Source organism: Oncorhynchus clarkii, unplaced genomic scaffold (genome assembly GCF_045791955.1).
Source record: "Oncorhynchus clarkii lewisi isolate Uvic-CL-2024 unplaced genomic scaffold, UVic_Ocla_1.0 unplaced_contig_3571_pilon_pilon, whole genome shotgun sequence".
NCBI lineage: Eukaryota > Metazoa > Chordata > Actinopteri > Salmoniformes > Salmonidae > Oncorhynchus > Oncorhynchus clarkii.
Window position 1 is genome coordinate 345,001 of NW_027260971.1, and position 16,740 is coordinate 361,740.

Genomic DNA, 16,740 nt, shown 5'->3' on the forward strand with positions numbered 1-16,740 from the left:
GGGTCTGGATAGGTATAAACAGTGTAGTGGTAGATCTGAAGGGTCTGGATAGGTATAAACAGTGTAGTGGTAGATCTGAAGGGTCTGGATAGGTATAAACAGTGTAGTGGTAGATCTGAAGGGTCTGGATAGGTATAAACAGTGTAGTGGTAGATCTGAAGGGTCTGGATAGGTATTAACAGTGTAGTGGTAGATCTGAAGGGTCTGGATAGGTATAAACAGTGTAGTGGTAGATCTGAAGGGTCTGGATAAACAGTGTAGTGGTAGATCTGAAGGGTCTGGATAGGTATTAACAGTGTAGTGGTAGATCTGAAGGGTCTGGATAGGTATAAACAGTGTAGTGGTAGATCTGAAGGGTCTGGATAGGTATAAACAGTGTAGTGGTAGATCTGAAGGGTCTGGATAGGTATTAACAGTGTAGTGGTAGATCTGAAGGGTCTGGATAAACAGTGTAGTGGTAGATCTGAAGGGTCTGGATAGGTATAAACAGTGTGGTGGTAGATCTGAAGGGTCTGGATAAACAGTGTAGTGGTAGATCTGAAGGGTCTGGATAGGTATAAACAGTGTAGTGGTAGATCTGAAGGGTCTGGATAGGTATAAACAGTGTAGTGGTAGATCTGAAGGGTCTGGATAGGTATAAACAGTGTGGTGGTAGATCTGAAGGGTCTGGATAGGTATAAACAGTGTAGTGGTAGATCTGAAGGGTCTGGATAGGTATTAACAGTGTAGTGGTAGATCTGAAGGGTCTGGATAGGTATAAACAGTGTGGTGGTAGATCTGAAGGGTCTGGATAGGTATAAACAGTGTAGTGGTAGATCTGAAGGGTCTGGATAGGTATAAACAGTGTAGTGGTAGATCTGAAGGGTCTGGATAGGTATAAACAGTGTAGTGGTAGATCTGAAGGGTCTGGATAGGTATAAACAGTGTAGTGGTAGATCTGAAGGGTTTGGATAGGTATAAACAGTGTAGTGGTAGATCTGAAGGGTCTGGATAGGTATTAACAGTGTAGTGGTAGATCTGAAGGGTATGGATAGGTATAAACAGTGTAGTGGTGGATCTGAAGGGTCTGGATAGGTATAAACAGTGTAGTGGTAGATCTGAAGGGTCTGGATAGGTATAAACAGTGTAGTGGTAGATCTGAAGGGTCTGGATAGGTATAAACAGTGTAGTGGTAGATCTGAAGGGTCTGGATAGGTATTAACAGTGTAGTGGTAGATCTGAAGGGTCTGGATAGGTATAAACAGTGTGGTGGTAGATCTGAAGGGTCTGGATAAACAGTGTAGTGGTAGATCTGAAGGGTATGGATAGGTATAAACAGTGTGGTGGTAGATCTGAAGGGTCTGGATAGGTATAAACAGTGTAGTGGTGGATCTGAAGGGTCTGGATAGGTATAAACAGTGTAGTGGTAGATCTGAAGGGTCTGGATAGGTATAAACAGTGTAGTGGTAGATCTGAAGGGTCTGGATAGGTATTAACAGTGTAGTGGTAGATATGAAGGGTCTGGATAGGTATAAACAGTGTAGTGGTAGATCTGAAGGGTCTGGATAGGTATTAACAGTGTAGTGGTAGATCTGAAGGGTCTGGATAGGTATAAACAGTGTAGTGGTAGATATGAAGGGTCTGGATAAACAGTGTAGTGGTAGATATGAAGGGTCTGGATAGGTATTTTATTTGATTTATTTCACCTTTATTTAACCAGGTAGGCAAGTTGAGAACAAGTTCTCGTTTACAATTGCGACCTGGCCAAGATAAAGCAAAGCAGTTCGACACATACAACGACACAGAGTTACACATGGAGTAAAACAAACATACAGTCAATAATACAGTATAAACAAGTCTATATACGATGTGAGCAAATGAGGTGAGATAAGGGAGGTAAAGGCAAAAAGGCCATGGTGGCAAAGTAAATACAATATAGCAAGTAAAACACTGGAATGGTAGATTTGCAATGGGAGAATGTGCAAAGTAGAAATAAAAATAATGGGGGTGCAAAGGAGCAAAATAAATAAATAAATTAAATACAGTAGGGAAAGAGGTTGTTTGGGCTAAATTATAGGTGGGCTATGTACAGGTGCAGTAATCTGTGAGCTGCTCTGACAGTTGGTGCTTAAAGCTAGTGAGGGAGATAAGTGTTTCAAGTTTCAGAGATTTTTGTAGTTCGTTCCAGTCATTGGCAGCAGAGAACTGGAAGGAGAGGCGGCCAAAGAAATAATTGGTTTTGGGGGTGACTAGAGAGATATACCTGCTGGAGCGTGTGCTACAGGTGGGAGATGCAATGGTGACCAGCGAGCTGAGATAAGGGGGGACTTTACCTAGCAGGGTCTTGTAGATGACATGGAGCCAGTGGGTTTGGCGACGAGTATGAAGCGAGGGCCAGCCAACGAGAGCGTACAGGTCGCAATGGTGGGTAGTATATGGGGCTTTGGTGACAAAACGGATTGCACTGTGATAGACTGCATCCAATTTGTTGAGTAGGGTATTGGAGGCTATTTTGTAAATGACATCGCCAAAGTCGAGGATTGGTAGGATGGTCAGTTTTACAAGGGTATGTTTGGCAGCATGAGTGAAGGATGCTTTGTTGCGAAATCGGAAGCCAATTCTAGATTTAACTTTGGATTGGAGATGTTTGATATGGGTCTGGAAGGAGAGTTTACAGTCTAACCAGACACCTAAGTATTTGTAGTTGTCCACGTATTCTAAGTCAGAGCCGTCCAGAGTAGTAATGTTGGACAGGCGGGTAGGTACAGGTAGCGATCGGTTGAAGAGCATGCATTTAGTTTTACTTGTATTTAAGAGCAATTGGAGGCCACGGAAGGAGAGTTGTATGGCATTGAAGCTTGCCTGGAGGGTTGTTAACACAGTGTCCAAAGAAGGGCCAGAAGTATACAGAATGGTGTCGTCTGCGTAGAGGTGGATCAGAGACTCACCAGCAGCAAGAGCGACCTCATTGATGTATACAGAGAAGAGAGTCGGTCCAAGAATTGAACCCTGTGGCACCCCCATAGAGACTGCCAGAGGTCCGGACAGCAGACCCTCCGATTTGACACACTGAACTCTATCAGAGAAGTAGTTGGTGAACAAGGCGAGGCAATCTTTTGAGAAACAGAATCATTTGAGAATCATTTGTATAAACAGTGTAGTGGTGGATCTGAAGGGTCTGGATAGGTATAAACAGTGTAGTGGTGGATCTGAAGGGTCTGGATAGGTATAAACAGTGTGGTGGTAGATCTGAAGGGTCTGGATAGGTATAAACAGTGTAGTGGTAGATCTGAAGGGTCTGGATAGGTATTAACAGTGTAGTGGTAGATCTGAAGGGTCTGGATAGGTATAAACAGTGTAGTGGTGGATCTGAAGGGTCTGGATAGGTATAAACAGTGTAGTGGTAGATCTGAAGGGTCTGGATAGGTATAAACAGTGTAGTGGTAGATCTGAAGGGTCTGGATAGGTATAAACAGTGTAGTGGTGGATCTGAAGGGTCTGGATAGGTATAAACAGTGTGGTGGTAGATCTGAAGGGTCTGGATAGGTATAAACAGTGTAGTGGTAGATCTGAAGGGTCTGGATAGGTATTAACAGTGTAGTGGTAGATCTGAAGGGTCTGGATAAACAGTGTAGTGGTAGATCTAAAGGGTCTGGATAGGTATAAACAGTGTAGTGGTAGATCTGAAGGGTCTGGATAGGTATAAACAGTGTAGTGGTGGATCTGAAGGGTCTGGATAGGTATAAACAGTGTGGTGGTAGATCTGAAGGGTCTGGATAGGTATAAACAGTGTAGTGGTAGATCTGAAGGGTCTGGATAGGTATTAACAGTGTAGTGGTAGATCTGAAGGGTCTGGATAGGTATAAACAGTGTAGTGGTGGATCTGAAGGGTCTGGATAGGTATAAACAGTGTAGTGGTAGATCTGAAGGGTCTGGATAGGTATAAACAGTGTAGTGGTAGATCTGAAGGGTCTGGATAGGTATTAACAGTGTGGTGGTAGATCTGAAGGGTCTGGATAGGTATAAACAGTGTAGTGGTAGATCTGAAGGGTCTGGATAGGTATTAACAGTGTAGTGGTGGATCTGAAGGGTCTGGATAGGTATAAACAGTGTAGTGGTAGATCTGAAGGGTCTGGATAGGTATTAACAGTGTGGTGGTAGATCTGAAGGGTCTGGATAAACAGTGTAGTGGTAGATCTGAAGGGTCTGGATAGGTATAAACAGTGTGGTGGTAGATCTGAAGGGTCTGGATAAACAGTGTAGTGGTAGATCTGAAGGGTCTGGATAGGTATAAACAGTGTAGTGGTGGATCTGAAGGGTCTGGATAGGTATAAACAGTGTAGTGGTAGATCTGAAGGGTCTGGATAAACAGTGTAGTGGTAGATCTGAAGGGTCTGGATAGGTATAAACAGTGTAGTGGTAGATCTAAAGGGTCTGGATAGGTATTAACAGTGTGGTGGTAGATCTGAAGGGTCTGGATAAACAGTGTAGTGGTAGATCTGAAGGGTCTGGATAGGTATAAACAGTGTAGTGGTAGATCTAAAGGGTCTGGATAGGTATTAACAGTGTGGTGGTAAATCTGAAGGGTCTGGATAGGTATTAACAGTGTAGTGGTAGATCTGAAGGGTCTGGATAGGTATTAACAGTGTGGTGGTAGATCTGAAGGGTCTGGATAGGTATAAACAGTGTAGTGGTGGATCTGAAGGGTCTGGATAGGTATAAACAGTGTAGTGGTAGATCTGAAGGGTCTGGATAGGTATAAACAGTGTAGTGGTGGATCTGAAGGGTCTGGATAGGTATAAACAGTGTAGTGGTAGATCTGAAGGGTCTGGATAGGTATAAACAGTGTAGTGGTAGATCTGAAGGGTCTGGATAGGTATAAACAGTGTAGTGGTGGATCTGAAGGGTCTGGATAGGTATAAACAGTGTAGTGGTAGATCTGAAGGGTCTGGATAGGTATAAACAGTGTAGTGGTGGATCTGAAGGGTCTGGATAGGTATAAACAGTGTAGTGGTAGATCTGAAGGGTCTGGATAGGTATAAACAGTGTAGTGGTAGATCTGAAGGGTCTGGATAGGTATAAACAGTGTAGTGGTAGATCTGAAGGGTCTGGATAGGTATAAACAGTGTAGTGGTGGATCTGAAGGGTCTGGATAGGTATAAACAGTGTAGTGGTAGATATGAAGGGTCTGGATAAACAGTGTAGTGGTAGATATGAAGGGTCTGGATAGGTATTTTATTTGATTTATTTCACCTTTATTTAACCAGGTAGGCAAGTTGAGAACAAGTTCTCATTTACAATTGCGACCTGGCCAAGATAAAGCAAAGCAGTTCGACACATACAACGACACAGAGTTACACATGGAGTAAAACAAACATACAGTCAATAATACAGTATAAACAAGTCTATATACGATGTGAGCAAATGAGGTGAGATAAGGGAGGTAAAGGCAAAAAGGCCATGGTGGCAAAGTAAATACAATATAGCAAGTAAAACACTGGAATGGTAGATTTGCAATGGGAGAATGTGCAAAGTAGAAATAAAAATAATGGGGGTGCAAAGGAGCAAAATAAATAAATTAATTAAATACAGTAGGGAAAGAGGTTGTTTGGGCTAAATTATAGGTGGGCTATGTACAGGTGCAGTAATCTGTGAGCTGCTCTGACAGTTGGTGCTTAAAGCTAGTGAGGGAGATAAGTGTTTCAAGTTTCAGAGATTTTTGTAGTTCGTTCCAGTCATTGGCAGCAGAGAACTGGAAGGAGAGGCGGCCAAAGAAATAATTGGTTTTGGGGGTGACTAGAGAGATATACCTGCTGGAGCGTGTGCTACAGGTGGGAGATGCAATGGTGACCAGCGAGCTGAGATAAGGGGGGACTTTACCTAGCAGGGTCTTGTAGATGACATGGAGCCAGTGGGTTTGGCGACGAGTATGAAGCGAGGGCCAGCCAACGAGAGCGTACAGGTCGCAATGGTGGGTAGTATATGGGGCTTTGGTGACAAAACGGATTGCACTGTGATAGACTGCATCCAATTTGTTGAGTAGGGTATTGGAGGCTATTTTGTAAATGACATTGCCAAAGTCGAGGATTGGTAGGATGGTCAGTTTTACAAGGGTATGTTTGGCAGCATGAGTGAAGGATGCTTTGTTGCGAAATCGGAAGCCAATTCTAGATTTAACTTTGGATTGGAGATGTTTGATATGGGTCTGGAAGGAGAGTTTACAGTCTAACCAGACACCTAAGTATTTGTAGTTGTCCACGTATTCTAAGTCAGAGCCGTCCAGAGTAGTAATGTTGGACAGGCGGGTAGGTACAGGTAGCGATCGGTTGAAGAGCATGCATTTAGTTTTACTTGTATTTAAGAGCAATTGGAGGCCACGGAAGGAGAGTTGTATGGCATTGAAGCTTGCCTGGAGGGTTGTTAACACAGTGTCCAAAGAAGGGCCAGAAGTATACAGAATGGTGTCGTCTGCGTAGAGGTGGATCAGAGACTCACCAGCAGCAAGAGCGACCTCATTGATGTATACAGAGAAGAGAGTCGGTCCAAGAATTGAACCCTGTGGCACCCCCATAGAGACTGCCAGAGGTCCGGACAGCAGACCCTCCGATTTGACACACTGAACTCTATCAGAGAAGTAGTTGGTGAACAAGGCGAGGCAATCTTTTGAGAAACAGAATCATTTGAGAATCATTTGTATAAACAGTGTAGTGGTGGATCTGAAGGGTCTGGATAAACAGTGTAGTGGTGTATCTGAAGGGTCTGGATAGGTATAAACAGTGTAGTGGTAGATCTGAAGGGTCTGGATAGGTATAAACAGTGTAGTGGTAGATCTGAAGGGTCTGGATAGGTATTAACAGTGTGGTGGTAGATCTGAAGGGTCTGGATAGGTATAAACAGTGTAGTGGTAGATCTGAAGGGTCTGGATAGGTATAAACAGTGTAGTGGTGGATCTGAAGGGTCTGGATAGGTATAAACAGTGTAGTGGTGGATCTGAAGGGTCTGGATAGGTATAAACAGTGTAGTGGTAGATCTGAAGGGTCTGGATAAACAGTGTAGTCGTAGATCTGAAGGGTCTGGATAGGTATAAACAGTGTAGTGGTAGATCTGAAGGGTCTGGATAGGTATAAACAGTGTAGTGGTAGATCTGAAGGGTCTGGATAAACAGTGTAGTGGTAGATCTGAAGGGTCTGGATAGGTATAAACAGTGTAGTGGTAGATCTGAAGGGTCTGGATAGGTATTAACAGTGTAGTGGTAGATCTGAAGGGTCTGGATAGGTATTAACAGTGTAGTGGTGGATCTGAAGGGTCTGGATAGGTATAAACAGTGTAGTGGTAGATCTGAAGGGTCTGGATAGGTATAAACAGTGTAAAGTGCGGGAAAGAGGTAGGAAGGGTTGGAGGGTAAGGGGAAGAGGTAGGAAGGGTTGGAGGGGAAGGGGAAGGGTTGGAGGGTAAGGGGAAGAGGTTGGAGGGTAAGGGGAAGAGGGGAAGGGTTGGAGGGTAAGGGAAAGAGGTAGGAAGGGTTGGAGGGTAAGGGGAAGAGGGGAAGGGTTGGAGGGTAAGGGGAAGAGGTAGGAAGGGTTGGAGGGTAAGGGGAAGAGGGGAAGGGTTGGAGGGTAAGGGGAAGAGGTAGGAAGGGTTGGAGGGTAAGGGGAAGGGTTGGAGGGTAAGGGGAAGAGGGGAAGGGTTGAAGGGTAAGGGGAAGAGGTAGGAAGGGTTGGAGGGTAAGGGGAAGAGGTAGGAAGGGTTGGAGGGAGAGGGGAAGAGGTAGGAAGGGTTGGAGGGAGAGGGGAAGAGGTAGGAAGGGTTGGAGGGTAAGGGGAAGAGGGGAAGGGTTGGAGCGTAAGGGGAAGGGTTGGAGGGTAAGGGGAAGAGGGGAAGGGTTGGAGGGAGAGGGGAAGAGGTAGGAAGGGTTGGAGGGTAAGGGGAAGAGGGGAAGGGTTGGAGGGTAAGGAGAAGAGGTAGGAAGGGTTGGAGGGTAAGGGGAAGAGGTAGGAAGGGTTGGAGTGTAAGGGGAAGAGGGGAAGGGTTGGAGGGTAAGGGGAAGAGGTAGGAAGGGTTGGAGGGGAAGGGGAAGAGGGGAAGGGTTGGAGGGTAAGGGGAAGAGGTTGGAGGGTAAGGGGAAGAGGGGAAGGGTTAGAGGGTAAGGGGAAGAGGTAGGAAGGGTTGGAGGGTAATGGGAAGAGGTAGGAAGGGTTGGAGGGTAAGGGGAAGAGCTAGGAAGGGTTGGAGGGTAAGGGGAAGAGGTAGGAAGGGTTGGAGGGTAAGGGGAAGAGGTAGGAATGTTGGAGGGTAAGGGGAAGAGGTAGGAAGGGTTGGAGGGTAAGGGGAAGAGGTAGGAATGGTTGGAGGGTAAGGGGAAGAGGTAGGAATGGTTGGAGGGTAAGGGGAAGAGGTAGGAAGGGTTGGAGGGTAAGGGGAAGAGGTAGGAAGGGTTGGAGGGTAAGGGGAAGAGGTAGGAAGGGTTGGAGGGTAAGGGGAAGAGGTAGGAAGTGAATTAGGACTGTCTGATACAGCAGTTGGATAAGGACGGACTCACAGTACAATTGTGTAAACAATGATTGTTGATGATTGCAAAGATTCATCAAAATCAATGACATTTTTCCACTATCCATGGTTCTGAATTCTCTGCTATTTCCACACGTAACTAGGTAACCAAAATGTTATTCCTCCATCTGTCAGCTGACAATGATTTAGTTGTTGTTGTTGTCCTCCTAGTTGAAACACTGGAGCTTCCAGCTGTGTGGTGAAGGCCTGACCCCTGGGAGGATGGAGCCTCTGTCTGTAGCCTCCCCTGTGGGATCTCATTCCTCCATCATCCTCCCCTTCAGGAACCCTACTGAACACCCAGCCCTGCTGCACCTCAGACTCACAGGTCAAACACACACTGGACACACACTGGACACACACTGGACACACACTGGACACACACTGGACACACACACTGGACACACAGTGGACACACACACTGGACACACACTGGACACACACACTGGACACAGACACTGGACACACACACTGGACACACACACTGGACACACACTGGACACACACACTGGACACACACTGGACACACACTGGACACACACACTGGACACAGACACTGGACACACACACTGGACACACACTGGACACACACACTGGACACACACACTGGACACACACTGGACACACACTGGACACACACTGGACACACACACTGGACACACACTGGACATACACACTGGACACACACTAGACACACACTGGACACACACTGGACACACACACTGGACACACACTAGACACACACACTGGACACACACACTGGACACACACACTGGACACACATTGGACACACACACTGGACACACACTGGACATACACACTGGACACACACTAGACACACACTGGACACACACTGGACACACACTGGACACACACACACTGGACACACACTGGACACACACACTGGACACACACTGGACACACACTGGACACACACTAGACACACACACTGGACACACACTGGACACACACTGGACACACACTGGACACACACACTGGACACACACTGAACACACACTGGACACACACTGGACATACACACTGGACACACACACTGGACATACACTGGACACACACTGGACACACACTGGACACACACACTGGACACACACTGGACACACACACTGGACACACACTGGACACACACTGGACATACACTAGACACACACTGGACACACACACACACTGGACATACACACTGGACACACACTGGACACACACTGGACACACACACTGGACACACACTGGACACACACTGGACACACACTGGACACATACTGGACACACACTGGACACACACTGGACACATACTGGACACACACTGGACACACACTAGACACACACACTGGACACACACTGGACACACACACTGGACACACACTGGACACACACTGGACACACACTGGACACATACTGGACACACACTGGACACACACACTGGACACACACTGGACACACACTGGACACACACTGGACACATACTGGACACACACTGGACACACACTAGACACACACACTGGACACACACTGGACACACACTGGACACACACACTGGACACACACTGGACACACACTGGACACACACTAGACATACACTGGACACACACTAGACACACACACTGGACACACACTGGACACACACTGGACACACACTAGACACACACACTGAACACACACTGGACACACACTGGACACACACTGGACATACACTGGACACACACTGGACACACACTGGACACACACTGGACACACACTGGACAGACACTGGACACAGACACTGGACACACACACTAGACACACACTGGACATACACACTAGACACACACTGGACACACACTGGACACACACTGGACACACACTGGACACACACACTGGACACACACACTGGACACACACTGGACACACACACTGGACACACACACTGGACACACACACTGGACACACACTAGACATACACTGGACACACACACTGGACACACACTGGACACACACACTGGACACACACACTGGACACACACTAGACATACACTGGACACACACTGGACACACACTAGACACACACACTGGACACACACTGGACACACACTGGACACACACTAGACACACACACTGAACACACACTGGACACACACTGGACACACACTGGACATACACTGGACACACACTGGACACACACTGGACACACACTGGACAGACACTGGACACACACACTGGACACACACTAGACACACACTGGACACACACACTAGACACACACTGGACACACACACTGGACACACACTGGACACACACTGGACACACACACTGGACACACACTGGACACACACTGGACACACACACTGGACACACACTGGACACACACTGGACACACACACTGGACACACACTAGACATACACTGGACACACACACTGGACACACACTGGACACACACACTGAACACACACACTGGACACACACTATACATACACTGGACACACACACACACATATACAGTATGCATGTACAGACATAGTCCTACCCCAGACACACAGGGAAACAGTTCTAGTAGAGACATGATGGTAGTAATGGTTCATTCTCCTATCAGATGAGGAGCCCGGTCAGAAGAGATCAAGCCAGTCCTTCATCTGTGACAGGAAAGTGTTCTGCATCCCCCTCAAACAGACACAAGGTCAGTTCTTACACATCTCTGTGTCAAGCCTTACTTTAAAGGCATAGTTCCTCTGTTCTGCATCACCCTCAAACAGACACAAGGTCAGTTCTTACACATCTCTCTGTCAAGCCTTACTTTAAAGGCGTAGTTCCTCTGTTCTCCACGGTGTTAGCCTGAGTTTCAGCCTACATGTTAGATACACTAGTAAAGCTTGTCCCTCCCGTCCTCCATGTTGGCTCCAGGTGTGCGTGTGTCTGCGGGGGCCAGTGTGGACATTCCTGTGGTGTTTGCCCCTGACTCCATGCAACTGCACCAGGCCTGGCTCCTGGTTCAGCTAGAGCCCCTCTTCAACCTCCCCCGCCTGGACTCACCACTCACCACGGCCCAAAGGGACAAGTCAGTACAGTGTGTGTGTGTGTGTGTGTGTGCACATGCGTGTGTGTGTGTGCACATGTGTGTGTGTGTGTGTGTACACATGCGTGTGTGTGTGTGTGTACACATGCGTGTGTGTGTAACAGGTGTTTCTCTGTGTACAGGTGTGTGGAGGTAGAGAAAGACCGGGTGCGTTTGGTCTGCTGGGTCTACCCCATCCATGGCATCCCAGAAGCCCCTCCTGAACCCTCTCATCCAGCGGTGATAGAATGTGAGGCTCGCGGTCGAGTGGAAGAGAGAGTGGAGGTGCTGTTGACGGGATGTGTTCCTGGCTCCTCCGTCAGCAACACAGACACAACTCTCATCAGGGCCCCCTCCTCCATCAGCAACACAGACACAACTCTCATCAGGGCCCCCTCCTCCGTCAGCAACACAGACACAACTCTCATCAGGGCCCCCTCCTCCATCAGCAACACAGACACAGCTCTCATCAGGGCCCCCTCCTCCATCAGCAACACAGACACAACTCTTATCAGGGCCCCCTCCTCAATCAGCAACACAGACACAACTCTCATCAGGGCCCCCTCCTCCATCAGCAACACAGACACAACTCTTATCAGGGCCCCCTCCTCAATCAGCAACACAGACACAACTCTCATCAGGGCCCCCTCCTCCATCAGCAACACAGACACAACTCTTATCAGGGCCCCCTCCTCCATCAGCAACACAGACACAACTCTTATCAGGGCCCCCTCCTCCATCAGCAACACAGACACAACTCTTATCAGGGCCCCCTCCTCAATCAGCAACACAGACACAACTCTCATCAGGGCCCCCTCCTCCGTCAGCAACACAGACACAACTCTCATCAGGGCCCCCTCCTCCATCAGCAACACAGACACAACTCTCATCAGGGCCCCCTCCTCCATCAGCAACACAGACACAACTCTCATCAGGGCCCCCTCCTCCGTCAGCAACACAGACACAACTCTCATCAGGGCCCCCTCCTCCGTCAGCAACACAGACACAACTCTCATCAGGGCCCCCTCCTCCGTCAGCAACACAGACACAACTCTCATCAGGGCCCCCTCCTCCATCAGCAACACAGACACAACTCTCATCAGCGCCCCCTCCTCCGGAACCTCAGGTGAGATCACATCAACTTCACTGGAAGTTAGGTTTGAAGTGAGTGTGTGTTGCACGTCATTGTGTATGTTGTCATGTGTGGGCCTGTACCCTGAGAGTGTGTGGGTCTGTACCCTGAGAGTGTGTGATGTGATTAGTAGCTAATTGTAATGCATAATTTCTGTCTCAACAGAGCATATCCAAGGTACCTTAGTCAGCTGAAAATGTTCACAGTGTTCGTTAGCATAAAATGATAACTCTGGTTAAGTGAAGTCCACTTGTTCATTATCGTCACAATAATCTCCTGACAACACACACCTCATCATTCTCCTTGTAGGATGTGTCTAGTCTCCTGACAACACACACCTCATCATTCTCCTTCTAGGATGTGTCTAGTCTCCTGACAACACACACCTCATCATTCTCCTTGTAGGATGTGTCTAGTCTCCTGACAACACACACCTCATCATTCTCCTTCTAGGATGTGTCTAGTCTCCTGACAACACACACCTCATCATTCTCCTTGTAGGATGTGTCTAGTCTCCTGACAACACACACCTCATCATTCTCCTTGTAGGATGTGTCTAGTCTCCTGACAACACACACCATATTGCTGTTTTGACAAAGTCAGGTTGGATAGTGAGTGTGTGTGTCAAATCAAATACAATTGTATTTGTCACGTGCTTGGTAAACAACAGGTGTAGACTAACAATGATATCATTAAGCAATAAGGCCCGAGGGGGTGTGGTATGTGGCCAATAGACCACAGCTAAGGGCTGTTCTTAGGCACATCTCAACGCAGAGTGCCTGGATACAGCTCTTAGCCGTGGTATATTAGTTATATATCACAAACCCCCAAGGTGCCTTATTGCTATTATAAACTGGTTACCAATGTAATTAGAGCAGTAAAAATACATGTTTTATCATCTCCGTGGTATACGGTCTTATGTACCACGGCTGTCAGCCAACTTGGCTGTATACACAGAGTATCAGTACTGAGTCAATGATAACGTGGCTATATACACAGAGTATCAGTACTGAGTCAATGATAACGTGGCTATATACACAGAGTATCAGTACTGAGTCAATGATAACTTGGCTGTATACACAGAGTATCAGAACTGAGTCTGTGTGTGTGTGTGTCCGTCCGTGTGTTAGCAGCAGGCTTCAGGCTGGTTCTAGAAGACTTTCTATGTGAGGTGTGTTATAACAGTGATGCTGAGCGGTCCCAGCTGGAGGGCTGTGTAACCCTGTCTCTACTGAACTGTCACAGAGACCCCCACTCTGGCATCGTCTCTCTCACCATCAACCTCATCTTCACCCCTTACAAACCTCTCAGGTAACGGACATACATCACATAGACACACACACACACACACACACAAACGTGCGCATATTACACACACACACAAACACACGCATATTACACACACAAACACACGCATATCACACACACACACACACTGGCTCTCAGCTCTGCACCTTCTAGAAATCCAGGTAGCAGACTAACATCTGATAAAGTGCATTACTTTATAAATAATTACTCTTCAGAGACTGTATCTATTTGTGTTCCCCTCTCCCTCTCCTCCTCTACCTTCCTCCTCCCCCTCTCCCCTCCACTCCCCTATCCTCTTCCCCTCACCCTGTCCCCTCCTCTACCCTCTTCTCCCCTCCCCTCCTCTCTTCTCCCATCCCCACCTCTCCTCCTCTCCCTAGGTGTTCAGCTGTGCTGTCGGTTCAGTGTTTGACAGGTGGGCTCTGGAAGTTTCCCATCAGCCTCATCTCCACCGAGCCGCAGGTTGATGATGTCATCACCATTAACGCTGCAGGGCTACACAAGACCTCTGCTGTGGGCTTCAGACTGACCAGCCAGACCAGGTCAAGCTGTGTGTGTGTGTGTGTGTGTGTGTGTGTGTGTGTGTGTGTGTGTGTGTGTGTGTGTGTGTGTGTGTGTGTGTGTGTGTGTGTGTGTGTGTGTGTGTGTGTGTGTGGGGTGGGGGGGTATCTATGTGTGTGTGTTTCTCTGACACTTACCCCGCCCATGTGTGTGTTCCTGCATGTCTATGTGGCAGGTACCCAGAGCCGTTCACAGCAGGGTTCCTGCCAGGTGGGGGCAGTGAGTTCCAGGTGTGTCCCTCCTCAGGTGAGCTCCTCCCAGTGGGGTCAGCCGGTACCCTCCTCACCGTCTCCTTCACCCCCTCCATGTACAGCAAGAGACACCACGCTACGCTGCTGGTCCAGGTATGTCTGGCTAGTAACACACTACACTCCTAGCTAAAAAAAGGTGCTATCTAGAAGCTAAAAGGGCTCTTCGACTGTTCCCATAGGAGAACCCATTGAAGAACCTTTTTTGGTTCCAGGTAGAACCCTTTTGGGTTCCATGTAGAAATAGGATTCTTTCTACATAGGGTTCTTTCTATATAGAATCCAAAAGAGTTCTACCTGGAATCAAAAATGGTTCTACCTGGAACCAAAAAGGGTTCTCCTTTGGGGAAAGCCGAAGAACCCTTTTGGAACCCTTTTTTCTAAGAGTGTAGTGTAAGGATCAGGGCAACAGATATAGACACCTCCCTGATTGACAGATGCTTGTCCCTCCCCCAGACAGCAGACACACACCTCACTATTTGACAGTTGCTTGTCCCCCAGACAGCAGACACACACCTCACTGATTGACAGCTGCTTGTCCCTCCCCCAGACAGCAGACACACACACCTCACTGGCTGACAGCTGCTTTGTCTCTCCTCCAGACAGCAGACACACACACCTCACTGGCTGACAGCTGCTTTGTCTCTCCTCCAGACAGCAGACACACACACCTCACTGGCTGACAGCTGCTTTGTCTCTCCTCCAGACAGCAGACACACACCTCACTGATTGACAGCTGCTTGTCCCTCCCCCAGACAGCAGACACACACACCTCACTGGCTGACAGTTGCTTGTCCCCCAGACAGCAGACACACACCTCACTGATTGACAGCTGCTTGTCCCTCCCCCAGACAGCAGACACACACACCTCACTGGCTGACAGCTGCTTTGTCTCTCCTCCAGACAGCAGACACACACACCTCACTGGCTGACAGCTGCTTTGTCTCTCCTCCAGACAGCAGACACACACACCTCACTGGCTGACAGCTGCTTTGTCCCTCCCCCAGACAGCAGACACACACCTCACTGATTGACAGATGCTGGTCTCTCCCCCAGACAGCAGACATGCAGTGGACGTACGAGGTGAAAGGAACCACGCCTGCTTACACCCCACCCCACTCTGCCTCCTCCAATGGGAACACCTCTTCCAGGGAACTCCCTCCCACTGATGTCCGCCAGAGGAACTTTGTGTCCCGGAACCTTCACCTCCCAGCCATGGCCAACTCCTCCCCCATCAAACACAGAGCCTCCGCCTCGCAGATCAGATAGAGAGATCATTCTCACACTACACCCCCACCCCATTCCTGTGTCATTGAAATGATCATACAGGAGGTTTGAATAATTAAAGTGCCTGTACTTCACCTCGTTGTCATAATTAGATTTCTGTTGACCTCTGACCATATGGACATTCTTTTATGTACTTGGCTTTGGAGACGTTCTCAGTCTGTTCTCAAATGAGATGTGTGTGTTCATATGCATGTGGGGGTGAACTCCCTCTTGTCATCCAGGTCAGTGAACCAGGGGTCTTTCTCTCACCCTGAATTCCAAGACGGATGATCTCCCCTCTGATTACTTAGCCTGTCATTTAGTCTTACCTGGATGAAACAGACTCTGGTTTAGAGACAGAGAGAGAGAGACATTATCTTATTTATTTAGGCAGCATTAATATTCACTTGTATTGATCATATCAGAGCGAAGGTTTGGATTAGGGAACAGATTGATCCTGGATCGAGATGAGAAGGTTTGGATTAGGGAACAGATTGATCCTGGATCGAGATGAGAAGGTTTGGATTAGGGAACAGATTGATCCTGGATCGAGATTAGAAGGTTTGGATTAGGGAACAGATTGATCCTGGATCGAGATTAGAAGGAAAACAGTCCTTCTCTGAATAATAGACTTCAGCAGATATGGAGTCACATT

The 16,740-nt window shown here is 47.8% G+C and overlaps 1 protein-coding gene across 1 annotated transcript in view; it reads left to right on the forward strand.

Annotated features, from left to right (window-relative positions):
- Positions 1 to 16,208, forward strand: part of LOC139402726 (cilia- and flagella-associated protein 47-like) — a 106,316-nt gene extending 90,108 nt beyond the window's left edge. The window contains exons 53-60 of the mRNA XM_071146627.1: positions 8,698 to 8,854; positions 11,112 to 11,195; positions 11,420 to 11,573; positions 11,714 to 12,696; positions 13,833 to 14,013; positions 14,391 to 14,552; positions 14,747 to 14,915; positions 15,876 to 16,208. Coding sequence (XP_071002728.1) covers positions 8,698 to 8,854; positions 11,112 to 11,195; positions 11,420 to 11,573; positions 11,714 to 12,696; positions 13,833 to 14,013; positions 14,391 to 14,552; positions 14,747 to 14,915; positions 15,876 to 16,088 — 2,103 coding nt within the window. The 3' untranslated portion in view covers positions 16,089 to 16,208. The remainder of the gene's footprint in view (positions 1 to 8,697; positions 8,855 to 11,111; positions 11,196 to 11,419; positions 11,574 to 11,713; positions 12,697 to 13,832; positions 14,014 to 14,390; positions 14,553 to 14,746; positions 14,916 to 15,875) is intronic.
- The last annotated feature ends 532 nt before the right edge of the window (positions 16,209 to 16,740 follow it).